A 13610-nucleotide genomic window follows, 5' to 3' on the forward strand; every position below is an offset into this window, starting at 1 on the left:
GCGAAAAATCGAGCGCGCAAATTGGCTCGAGTGCAGTGAATCTAAGAAAATCTCGACCAAAATCAATAGACTACTATAGAGTGGAAATGCAGCAGCACCACGGCTGCACTGTTTGATATATATAATTTTTTTTGTTGCCTCACATAGCACGTGACCGTAAAACAAAACGTAGCTTTGAGCATCGATGGTTTAACGGCTTAAAAGCTCCGTAACTACCGTAATTCAAACGAATCACGCCCGAGCGGGGGCTTTTGTCCGTATCAATTTGAGTTTCCGCACTGATCTTTTCCTTCTAAAAATACAAACACTTTTTTGCCCCAATCGCGAGGATGACACGTCGAACTGTTATGTATCGCGACGTTATGTATCGTGACTTTCCCCGATCGAAAAAGTTACTGCCGACGCGGCGGACGATTATAGTTTGTTAAATTATTCACGAGTTTCGCAATCGCTGCAGTTGCAAAATATCTTTAACTAGTTGACGAAAGCATAATTTAAACTCGCGAAGAAAAACTCTCTCTCTCTCTCTCTCTCTCTCTTTTTCTCTCTCCGCACTCTCAACGATGATTTAAACGTAGGAAACTTCGACTTTTCAACACACTTCACGTGCTCCACGCTCCGACTAGCTATCGACGAGGAAAACACCGAGATTGTACTGAATGTCTCACGGCGAAAAAGTATTTCACGAAAACAAGATACAAATCCTGCGGCGGCGCCCTGTCTCGAATGGATCTGTTTGTGCCCGATGAATTCGGCGTGAATTACGATCCGCGGAAAAGGAATTGTGGCCAAATTTCAATGATGCACGAAGAAAAACATATTTGAAATAGCGATACTCCGTTTTATTGCCAAATTACGTCACTTAAACTTTGCTGTTGTTACGTCAATTGGGTTGATGAATTGATTTTCTCTCTGGCATTATGTCATATATATGTCTGGTGTACCAGCATCAATTCCAGAGTGGACGTCGCTAGCGATAGACATTCGAGAAGAATTGTCGTATAATCCCTGGTCATCCCATCTTCTTTTATGGAAAATAACGGGAACGTGATATTTTTGCAGTTCGATATATATATACGTAAATGGCAGGGGGTGGGAATTGTAGACGATTATTCCAATACCGGCTCGTGATCTCAATTGGTCGGACGCGACGGCTAAGATATAATCGGCTATTATTAGGGGGGTTAGGTAGGTTGCATTTTGCCTCTGGAAATCAATAGACCATTAAAGACCAAAGCGGACATCCATCCAGCGGCCGGCGTACGAAAACAACGACGGCAACAGAGAAATCCCTCCCGTGTTCGTATTACACGTAACACGGAGATATACGGAGTATCAGAGATCGGAGTATTAATTTATATTCCCCTACTGGCACGAATCTCTCTCTCTCTCTCCTCTTCGCGTCTCCGCGTCACGTAAATGTCGCATGTAAAAATGTGAATTCTTCTCTCGGACGCGTTGCCGCGCGCGAGCCCGTCATTTTAATGGACAGCGCGACAAATGAATTTTTTTATTATTATGGGAAAAGTTAAAATTTCTCCCGCGTCGCATAGGTACGGGGCGACGTCGTGGACAGCTTCGCCCCGTTAATGGCGCTAAAATAAGAAGGACAGCAGTTCAGGAGCACCGTGCGGTCGCTCGTTCTAGTTAATTCCGCCCTATTACGGTGCTACTGACGAAGGGGAGAGGAGGAGAGTCGAATTAGGTTAGCGGAGAACTGGCGTGACGCACCAATACCGCCCCCACACCTTTCTGGTTTCAATCTCTTTTCTCGCAACCCGGTCTAATTAACGTATCTATCATGAGGAAAGGATAGGAAAGTGAAGATATATACGCGCTCGCGTATTCCTCCAGCGCGAGAAGATGGTCGTCGCGTCGTCGATCGATCGCTATCACTTACGGCGGCGGCCCAATATGCACTTCTATCGAGCGCCGGAGAGAGGGGATATGATTTCTCAATGACATTAGAACGGAGAAAACGAGTTTTCACGCAATTTATCGACTTCCGCTGCCGGATAGAGCCGCGCGGCAGCGGAGGAGGAAGAAGATGGCTCTTTCTTGTCGGACAGGATAATTTTTTATTCGTTCGAAAGGAAGAAGTGCACGGTAGATTAATGAATGTAAAATCGCACGTGTCACCTCTCGCTCTATTCCAAAGCTATTTTGTCGCATCGGACGTTATTTCCCCGGAAATTATCGCGTGGTACGATTTATTTCCTCCGCGTGACATATACCGCGGCTACGCGGACGCGACGGCCGGGGGGGAAGAAGTTGGAGAAATGCATCGTTAAACCGCGCGTTTCTCCGCGCGAGCCGACGTGTGCATGACGCGACCGCTAATAGTCCGTCTCATTCGCCCCTTTCTTCTGCCACCGTCTCTTCTCATCCGTGCCCACCGCGTCCTGATGCACGTCGTCGGCGAGGTCTCGGCGGTTCTTAATCTCGCGACGATAAAAAGAAAATTGCCGACGCGACGACAACGTCGTCGTGGAAGCCGGTGATCGTGCGACTGCCGAAGGATGGGGTTGACGAGCGTTCGCGAATGGGACACGACACCCGCGTAATTAAGCGTCCGACGGCACAATGACTCACTCTCTCTCTCTCTCCACCAGCCGGCAGAAATACCCGCGGCTCGCGGCATCGTGCACGAGACGGCGTTAGAATTCAACGATTTTCAGTTCGGTGAGAAATTGCGGGTGTGTTGTGGAAATAGCGCGCAAACGGTCGGCTGACTTTCCGAAGGACCGCGCGCAAGGACAGCCGCAAGTTTGAAGCTCTCTCGTCGCGGTGAAAAGTCAGTCAGCTCTCGCGTCGCTTGCAATCCGCCCGAGCTGCCCGATTATACCGATCACGATTGAGAAAACTTTTGTTCGCCGGTGGTAGACGTGTATTGTCATGCGAGATACAATCACGCGGTCTGGGCTACAAACCGCATAATTGCGAATATGGCAGGTTAGACTATAATACGTCTCGAACGAGACGTGTTGTAGTATGTTCATCATGTGAACTCGAACGCACCAGCGGCATTGTTTGCGCGTTTATACTTGCGCATTCGTTACGGACGGCCGACGATTTGTCTTAAGCCGTTTGGAATGACGGCTGCATTTGCAGGCGAGGTATTATTTCGCTTGAGAAACATGACGCTTGTACGGCTGTACGGCTAATATTTTACAAATCGAGAAAGTTAATATCGTTGGATATAGTAATGCGAAATTGCCCTTTGGCCGGTTTAAAAAGGGCTTCGCGAGGAATTCTCGAAAAGCGTCTCTCACTTTCCGAGAATGCGTCAAAGGTAATAACGCGTTATTACCTTTGACGTTTATTACTGCCTTTCGCGAGCAATAACAATATTTTAAATATTCTCACTTGCAATGAATCTGTTTGATATCCAATCGCCCCCGTCAAACGATCCTACGCGCAACAGGAAGGATTAATGGTAACGATTTATTTCTGTCGCTTTATTACGTCCCGTGTTTATGTAACTAGACGGGCGGGCACGAACACAACGGGGCCGTTCATTCGATAGTGCCAGAGCGCACATAACGCGTGTCCCACGCGTCGACGGGTATGTGCTTCGATTTTTCCACCCACGAGGAAACGCAAGGAGAGAGCTCGTTCTCGCTCTCCGATAAAAGCTCGTCTGGACTCGGCGCGGCGCGGCGCGGCGCACGGACCGCGCTTGATTTCCCGCTCCCGGATTCAGAATGGAATCCGCCCGACGATTGTCCGGCTCGTCAATTCTTCGGGTCAACAAAGCGGTCGGTGCTACATCCACTGTGCCGCGGGTCTCACGAGCCACTAGTGAAGAGCAAACAGCAAGTAACTCGCCACCGAAATGTCCCAACTCGGAGGATGGCGTCCCCCCCTCCCCCCTCGTTTTGTTCCTGACACGAGAACGCTCGACCACGTGTCTACGAGCGTGACGTGATTTCGACAGGACTATAGGGTGACTACTCCAGCCGAGCGAAGAAGGAGAGCCGAGCCAAGAAGAGGGGTGGGAAAAGGTAGAAGCGTAGATGGCCCGCGCGATCGATCGACGACTCCTTCTTGCTTCCATAACGTTTTCCTCTCCTTTCTCTCTCCTCCCTTCCCCTCCCCGCCCCGCCGCACCAGTCGTCCCCGAAAGTATACGATCGTCCATCAGACTGAAATTCTCCATGGATCACGAAGATGATCCCGGGGATCCGTTTCCCATCAGCCCGGTCGCCCGAGCCGTCGCGCAGTTACGGCCGCTTCTCTCTTACGTTATACACGCGCGCGGCGCGGATAAGCTCTCTTTGCCGCCGTCGCTATTAAGTAAGTCGACGGTGGTCTCGTTCTTGTTTTCTCGTTCGGGTTACAGCGGAAAATGTCAGGGAGCCACTTAAACGGGCCGTCGATTGATTTTCCGGCGACCGTTAAAGCCGAGGTAGGGAAGGATCTAGGCTGTCGTCGTCGCCGGCTATCAGCGAGATGGATAGATAGATGTGGACAGACGGAGGACGAATAGACAGATGGGTGGAACGAGAGAGATAGAGAGAGACAAAGAAAAAGATTCGAATTGGTAATGAAAATGCAAATCGCGAAAAATAAATCGCTCGCGAACAAAGGTCCGATACGAACGAGCGAGGGAATCCATCTCACCTTCGACGACCGAAGTCGCGCAAAACCAGAGGGAGGAAATGCGATAGCTGCTCGCGCTATTAATCAGAGTCTCGCGAATTAAAGCTCGAGACACAAAGGTCGAGGTGAGTGTGTTCGCGAGCGTTGCGAATCAGCTGTACCGAGATTTGGAGTGTGTTGAATCAGCCGCTGTTGAGTCGATCTGCCGACATGAAAATCTTCCGCTCGCGCTGTGCCTCCGCGGGAATTTCGTTGTCATGTAAAGCGGGTCGCGCCGATGACGCGGCGACGTCGGTGACACACCGAAGGCAGGAGACAAAAGATCGAGTACGAAAATGTCCGTTAAGCACACGGAGACGCTGTCAGGCACCGCGTCAGTAGCACGCGAGCGAGAGCGGGCGTACTCGACGCCGTCGGGTACGGGGAAGGGGGGGGGTGGGGACAATAAGACATCAGCGTCCGTGGCGAATCGCAATCCACGTCGGTTGGCGGCGTCAGGCCGGAATTATTCGTCGCTCGGCACAGGTGTATTTCCAATGCGTATCGAATCGGGGGCCGTATGTAGACCTCGCGTGCCGTTTTATGAATATTTTAAGCCGCGGCTGACCCAGATCGTCCTCTCCGGCGGCACGAAGGGAAGGCGATCTGACCTCGCGCATTGGTACTTCGAGGCTCGTTTACCCTCTCACCCCCGTCCGCGTTTTTTCGCCCAGCACCGACGTCGAGAGCACCGCGGTTACATATCGTCTTCATCATCTGTCCCCGTTCGCGTCATCTTTCATCCACTCTCGACCGAGTTTCCCCCCCCCCTCCCGGCCGAGCTCTCCGACCGCGTTGTCTCTTCCGTCGCGCTGGCCTCTTTTATCCATTTTACACACGTGCGCGCATATATTTACCGTCTCCTTTCCCTCCCTTCCGCATCGACGCTTTATCTCCGCGAGTGTCACTGCTGCTGCGGAGCGCGCGCGTGGCTCGTCGAACGCTCGTCCAGAAAGCGTGGAGGGAACGATTTACAGTGTGATTTGTGGATTCACCCATTGTTGCCGCAATCGTGCGGTTTAAAGCGGAAAGCCGAACGAAAGAACTTCGCCGAGAAAGAGAGAAAGGGAGACAGCGCCTTAAACGCATCTCTCGTCGCGGATTAAAGGAACAGCGGCGTCGCTTTTGTGCTCGCGATCGCGGGTCATAGATCACACGGTCGTCAACTTCTGCTCTCGCACCGAAGAGTAACTATCTCACGGGCGAGATGTAATGGAGATAAAGGATATAAAAATTGTCGCGCGAAATACTTTATTTCGCGAGTGTGAATGGGAGATCGTTAGCGCGAGGAGAGTCTCTTCCTCGGCGAGGAGGGTCGCCCGATAAATGGCACGCTTCCATCGTGCCACAGGCCCTCTTCCGCGAAGCGAAGGAAAAGCGCGCGAATCAGCTGAATATTTCGTCAAGGTCGTTGCCTTTCCTGAGGCCCGCTTGCATGTGTGTGCACGCAGCACAGAGTCGCCGTCGTCGTAAACCCACCGTCGACCACATCGCCCACTCGGCGACCCGGAGCTACGCCGGACGTTTTCATTGAGCGTCGAGATTTGGCCAAACGCCAAGTGACGTCACGAGCGGACGGGGATCCGGGTATTGCCGATAGGCGATGATGGCCGATGTCTCTCGTGGTCGAAAACGGCACCCGAGCGGCGATTTCGGATCTCGTCGATTTCCGAACCGTTCGAACGCGGAAAGATCGTGCGGACGCGAGTTTGAATCTTTAGCAAAAGGCGATTATCTTTTCATCGAGAAATGCAAATTTTCGTTTCTTTTTACAGGAGTTTTCATTGCGAGCGAAAAGTTTTGTGATCAAACACGGCGTCGGGCACCGTAATCTTTCGGGTGTAAAAGAGACAGCTTCACGAAAGAGATACTCACGAAGAGAGTAGCTTTAGTAAACGAATGCAAAAGTATAGAACTATGTTCTCATGCAACAAAATTGACCAATATGTTTAAAATGGAACTCTCTCGTTTGATTTTCGTTTTTCCGAAAGATACTGCAGATATATTTCGCGTGGAAGAAGCAAACAAGCTACGTCTGACTAAAGTCAGCTTTTTCTACTTGTTTGTCGATGTTTTATATATATATTGGTCATCTTTTGACATATTTTCCCACAAATTATTTGCGCTCATTAAAACTGCAATCTCGCTGAAATATAAATTATGATGAAACAACTTAGAAAACTGTCACGCTGGTCAGCATCAACTGGAATTTTAACTTTTCATAGAAAAAAGTTCCAATCCGATTTATGATACTGATAATGAGATCGCAAAAAGAACAACGGGAAATCGACTTTAAGGCACTCCGGTCCTCTGGGAATTTGAATAACAACTGGGAAAGAGGAGCAAAAGAAAACGAGAATCGCTTCTTCGTTTCCGGGTCGCGCATGACTGACTTCTGTCTGGTCATTTAAAAGAATGACTGAACGCCCCAAAGAGTTATTATTCTCGCCAGAGGAAAGGGTGATTTTGCCGAATGAATATCTTGCAGTTTCTTCGATCCCGGCCGCAACCTTGAGACGCGAAGCATTCGGGCAATTTAATTAGCGAAAATTCACTTTTGTCGTCGTGCACGAGTGCGTTCAACCGTGCCCTCGCAAGACGAAGGCGGAAAGATAAAGGAAACGAAATCATAGGAAAGAAATCTCGGTGGGTCCGTAAAACCCCCCCAAATGGCATGCCGTGGTAATACAAGAGTGAAAAGAATCCGGATCTTAATCCCTCGCGAGTCCCTCGCATACACGCTTTTCACATGGAAAACCAGACCGGAGGAGATCCATCCGCGTACGTCACTTTATCGCATGAGTCGCCAAGTGAAATGTAATTTGCGTTACGCAAATCGACATCCCCGTAGTTCCGGTAACTTACGTTTCAAGAGTCTGAGAGCACGCCCGATGGAAGCGGCGACGATAAGAGAAATTGGGTCCCCCGCGGCTGCTATTAATATCTAATTATGCGCACTAATTATGAACGCAATATGCATCGTAAATGTATCTTAGAGAGAGAGAGAGAGAGAGAGAGAGAGAGAGAGAGAGGGAAAGGAAACGGAAAAAGAGAGAGGGAGAGAGAGAAATAAATCGCCATTTCTGCTATCACAATTGAGTTGCTTGCTCGCGTCAGCGACGTAAATTACGCGCTGTCGTTAATCACGTCGTATTCTTCGAGTACGGTGTACACTCTGCATTTGCGCGTGATTGCGTTTGTGAAAACACACAACGAATTAAGCGACGGTACGGGTCACCGCTGCGTCACCTTCGCGAATTCAATTTATACACGCGCGACATAATATATCGGGGCCGAATTGACCTCTCACGATCGGTCACGCATCGGACGTGACGTCGATGGATTGTGTCACGTACTGTGTTTATAGCTCGCTCGTCGTTTCTGAATTTATGGCGCTTTATGGAGGAGGGAGGGGAAAAAAAGATCGCACACAGAATTTTCGCACCCCGACGATAATAGAGAGCTACGACGTGACGGACATTTACTGAAGAATAAATTTCGCCTTGCCGACGGTTAACCACTTATTCCATCCAAAATCAACGGATAAGCCTGATCAGTGTAACGTAATGAAAATAGCGATTGATTTTGCTTCCGTTCGGCGAGCAAACACTCGTCGAATTTCATTTCGCGTAAGATGGCTACTAAAGACGGAGGAAGAGCTGACGGGACGGGGAATGAGCGAATTCTACGGAAGATCATTACATGCCGAGGGTGCTTAAGAATTGCTCGTAAATCATAATCGGCGCGCGATGACATTCCCTTAAAAATAGTCGATCTCTATCCCTTCGAGACAGAAATATAAATGAATAAGGCGAAACGGGGTTCTATCTATCTATCTACCTCTCGTTCTTGCGAACTGCAAGGACGTTTGTCACTGCCATCTCGCGAGGCGGTAACAGCGGGGTATATCATCGAATGTTTCAATCGCTTTGAAACGTCGCGCAAAAACGTGAACGAGTGTAATATTGCCAGTGTAGAGCGAAGTGTTAGGTGAGAACATGTTAGTGTACCGTGTCAGTGATGATGTCTGGCTGTGTGTTACTGTTGGTGTCACGCACGTCGGACGTGCGCCGTTCGGATTGCCGATCCTGTATCTCCGCCGTACGACTTAAGTTGCACTGATTTCTCGTTACCTCGTTCATGTAGGACACCTCTGACAGTGGGATATAGTAGTAGCCCAGAAAGCGGTCCCACAAGAATCCCTTGCACCACACCTCCACCACGAGCCCGGCGTTCATGTCATTTGTTTCGCTGCGTAACAAACAAGTTCCATTAACCTTTTGCGGGAACGGCCGAAGAAATATCGGCGTCGTGAGTGGAGTAAACAACTGTGCTTTCCGTGCAAAGTAGATTAAACGAAATTTAACGGCGAGACTCCAACGCGGTTTAAATTCGCCGGCGCGGCGTCAAACGAGCTGCGTGAGCGAGCCAAGATCAAGAACGATATATCCTCGCGTAACGGTCGAATTGCGCAACAAGACAATCCCATTTAATCCGCAAGCCAATTTTATTTCAGCTTTTCTTTACATTTCTCTTTGTTTTTTTTTCGGTGAGAGGGGGGGGGTAATCCATTTAGCAGCCCGTTCAAAAAACAAAGATTGTAATGGACCGACGATCTCATCTCAAACAAGGGAGTTTGTTAAGCTAAAGGGTTGATAATACCGAGTCGTGAAAAAGAAGCACGTCTCTTCTCCCTCTGTGTTTATTGAAAATTTGAAAATATTCGCGATTCTTGACTTCGCCGCGCTCAGCAAATTCGTGAATCGGCCGACGTATACAGTAGAAAAAAAAATGCAAATTTACTGTTCAAAAATCGCTACAAACCATAATTCTTAACTGATCGGGACGAATTTTTTTTTAAATTAATCGTTAAGGAATTTCAAAAAAGACTGTGGAGTTTGATTTTTAAGGAAGGCTCTCTGAAATGTGCGATATCAATTATAATCTAGAAATTCTGATAATCAGAAGTTGAATCATTAAAATTGAAGTTACTCTTGCGCTAAGCTATCTTACACATATAAGGATTTTCAGAGTCGTTAAATCTGATGTTAGAATTAAGATTTTACTATTGGCAGCTGCAGTCAATTTTGCTGTCAACTTTAAAAGGCAAAAGTAGCGCTTTTTAATATGGATTATTACTAATAAAGTTGATAGCAAAATTGATAGCTGCTAATAGTAAAATCTTAACCTAACATCAAATTTGTATTTAATTTCGCACAGCGACTCCGAAAACCGTGTAAGTAGCTTAGTGCAAAAGCAACTTCAATTCTAATCATTTAACTTCTGATTACCATAATTTCCAGATTGTTATTAATATTGCACATTTCAGGGGGCTTTCTTAAAAATCGAACTCCACTTTTTTGAAATTTTTCAATGATTAATTAAAAAAAAAGTGTCCCTTACGTTAAGAATTACGGTTAAGAATTTGTAACAATTTTTTAATAATAAATTTTTATTTTTTTTCCCACTGTGCGACGGCCAGAATTTATCTCGTCCGTGCCGAGATAGAGGCTTGTTAAATAAAAGTATGATTATTCTCAGATTTCTCTAGATACGCACACACAAATTACCGGCTGTCCTAGATAGTTACACACTTCGAAAACATTACGAGCTATCACGTGCGTACCGGAACGACCGTGGCCTGGCAGACTGCGCACCAGTCTACCAAGCCAAAGGTTCCCGGGTTCGATTCTCGGCAAAATAAAAAACGTTGTTAATACCAAATAAAATAATTACTTTACGTTGAAGTAGTTCAAGTATTCAACAGAAGATGATCATTTTATTTGGATTTTATAACGTTTTTGTTTCTTGATTTTTCTTTTGTTTCGCACGTTTTCGAAGCCGCGAAATAGTAACGGGCACGGAGAATTTTTCCGAATTGCTAGAAACTCGTTCAACTTAACATTTTCAACGAGTTCCTCCGCAACGAGACAACACGGCGTGTTTAACAAACGCGCGTAAAAATTAATGATCGATAACTTACAAGAGGAAGTCTTGTTCCCAGCATGGATTGGCCCCTTTCACAGTGACTGTCGTCGACTTCACATTTTGCAGCTTCAACGTTACGTAGGAGTTGAACTGATCCGCTGAAATTTAATAGTCTATTTTTTCAACCGCCCAGTCAAAATACGAGATGTACGTATTTTACACAAGAGCGCCTAACAGATACGAGCGAAATACACATTATTAAATCATTACAACAAAACGAGAATATATATTAAATATATATTAAATATCTCGAATAAAGTACGTCGTGTTTATTATCCTTTAATGGAATCGCTTGAAACACAGATGAATTACGTTCCGACAAAAAAAAATATCGTAATTTTAATAGGTCTCTATAAACGCGCAATATCGGAGCGAATGAGATCGTTTTGCCCGCAATTTAAGAGCGATCCTGATGACATCCTCGCGCGTTTTATGTGTTCGAGAATGGGTGCACAGGGAGAAAGATCGGGGTAGAAGGGGGAGAGGACGAACTGTTAAATTCCAATAAGTTCCGCCCACCATCTTCGGCACCTCCTGCACACGCTCTCAGCTGCACGCCTTCGATAAGTCGGGCAAAAAGCATGAGCGAGATTTTACGACCCGCGACACGATGTTTCGGGCACAGTGGTGCGTCACCCCCGACATTTTACTTTACGAGCCAGCCACGTATTTCGCCGGTCACCGAAGCGACCGGGGAATTACATTTGCGTTCCTCGCGGCTCAACTCGGGTAGCTCATCCGACCGCTGAGCTCGGCAAAGGGAGAGAAGGAGAGGGAGAGAGAAAATGAAAGAGAGAGAGGAATATTATTAATAAAAAATTAGACACGTCATAAATAGATTTCAGCGAAAATAACATGCGACTCCTCTCTGACCTGAGAAGCTACCAGATATGGAACAAATCGAATGTCGTTTGCACGACGGGAACAAACCTCAAGATAGTCGCGTTCTTATAGGTGAGACATACCGCGGCGAATGTAAAAATCGTACAATCAATTTTGATGAGACTAAATGTATTCTCGATAAGGAGAGGGAGTTAATATGAATGAACGTACAATTGCGCGGGGAGTATTGAGTAAATAAATTCATAAAACTAAACGCATTTACGGTTCGCGAGCGTAATGCGTGCGACATTATCGTTGCGCTTTTCAATTCTTGCGACAATTGTACGATATAATGCGGTCTTCATAAGTCCATTCTGTATATTGACGTATATACAATGACATGATGTTGCGAATGCATATTTAAAAAAGACATAATATAAGAGTGCACGAGCACAAGGACTGTCCAGATTACGTTCGTCATCGTAGGAAATATTGAATGATGCGACGAATAATATATATTCAAAGTTCTTCCTTCGACGCTATTGAAATTATCGATTCATTTTTCTCCTGTTCAAGAAGTTTCGCAAAATTATGGGCGAGAGTTTTTTTTTACATTGCGCCGAGTATCTCGTCTTATAGATTTATTTAAACTCGATATGTATTTCGCGATCTTCCGCGGGGAATATATATACGTTACATCCCCGCACGTGGAAAAATTATTTCGGTATAATCGGTAACGTCACGATATTCTGCTTGAGCAATCGCATAATCCGAAACTTGGCGCGATTCCAATCGCGGAGTGCGATAAATTGTCCGCAGACTTTGGAAGCGAAGCGTGAATAAAGACCTTTCGGGTCTTCCTGCGGCGGCGGGCTTGTTCCACAGCCCCAATTTTTGAATTTCGCTCGGTACCGCGCACACGTGTCGGTATTTCGCTCGTATAAATATACGGTAATGAGAAAAGAAAGTAATTGGGAAACAAATCGATGGATCAGATGGGCGGAGCTTCCATCTTCCATCGTAATTTGCCCCATTCTTCCCGTGTATACGAACCATCCTCGCAGACGAACCGCGCCTTCTTCACTGCAACAGAAAAAGCAAAAAAGAAAGAATTATATATTATACATTACATCAAGTCTTTGAGAGAGAGAAACAACAATACCTATATTTAAACAGCCTGAGCCTGATTCTAAAAATCGCACGGCTTGTAAAAAGAAAGTAAATTGCTATAATCAGCAGAAGGTTTATTGTTGATTAATCCCTTTGCGCGTCTGCTTTTTGCCGCGTACCCGTATCAAAAATCATTTACACCAACGTCGTGCCCACTTGCGGGCATTACAGCGCGAATTATCGGGCTACGTAATTACTCTGATCGATTACGCTTAATAAGATTTAAATAGACATATAGGTCGTGCTCGCGATGTAAAATCAACCGCACACCCGCGCCGCGGTAATTACCTGCGACACACGCACGTGTGTGAACTTTCGAATTGAATTTTCGCCAAAGAAAATTTAATCCGCGCGCGCTATGCCCCCCTCCCCCTTTGTTGCAGCCTGCCATCGCGCGCGCCTATATATCGACTTCCCCGTCAATTATTTATAAAGGTCGTATTCCGCATACAAACGCATTACGGATTTAGCTTTACGCGGATAAGTAAAACGGATCGAGTATTACAATCCACCGGGCGGAGTGGGGGAGGGTTTGACAGTTCCTTTTTTTAATAACGGTAAGTTCCAACGGATAGGTCACGGAACGACCTTGTCTATAAGAATGTACGTTACGTGTGCATGTGTGTATGTGCGCGCGCGCGAAAATGTATACGTGCAAGTGGAGCGCAGCTCCGCCGCGCCGGGATAGCGATTTGAAGCATTGACCTGTGCTAATAAATGCCAGGCGGTGTGTCTACACGAGTGTCGGGGGTCTGCACGAGTGAGTAACTGCCCTTAGGATTAATCCCGCGTCACCGCGAGGAAGAAGACCGGCAGCGGCAACAGCACACGTCCCAGCGATTGCAGGGAGCACGTACACGATGGAGGATTAGGGGGAGGAAAATTGCATCGCGCGGCAATGATGAAGCGGGTCAGCCGTGTATCCGCAGGTCACAGTTCATAGAGGACTTTTTCCTCCCTCTCCCCTCCCCCCCCCGCTTCCTCGCCCC

At 47.0% G+C, this 13610-nt stretch overlaps 1 protein-coding gene across 1 annotated transcript in view; it reads right to left on the reverse strand.

Annotated features, from left to right (window-relative positions):
• Positions 1-13610, reverse strand: part of LOC105450423 — a 55282-nt gene that overhangs the window by 29053 nt on the left and 12619 nt on the right. The window contains exons 2-4 of the mRNA XM_011690244.1: positions 12505-12534; positions 10625-10727; positions 8775-8892 (exon numbers count right to left, since the gene is read on the reverse strand). Coding sequence (XP_011688546.1) covers positions 8775-8892; positions 10625-10727; positions 12505-12534 — 251 coding nt within the window. The remainder of the gene's footprint in view (positions 1-8774; positions 8893-10624; positions 10728-12504; positions 12535-13610) is intronic.

The sequence above is a fragment of the Wasmannia auropunctata genome, unplaced genomic scaffold (assembly GCF_000956235.1).
Source record: "Wasmannia auropunctata unplaced genomic scaffold, wasmannia.A_1.0 LD336061.1, whole genome shotgun sequence".
Lineage (NCBI taxonomy): Eukaryota > Metazoa > Arthropoda > Insecta > Hymenoptera > Formicidae > Wasmannia > Wasmannia auropunctata.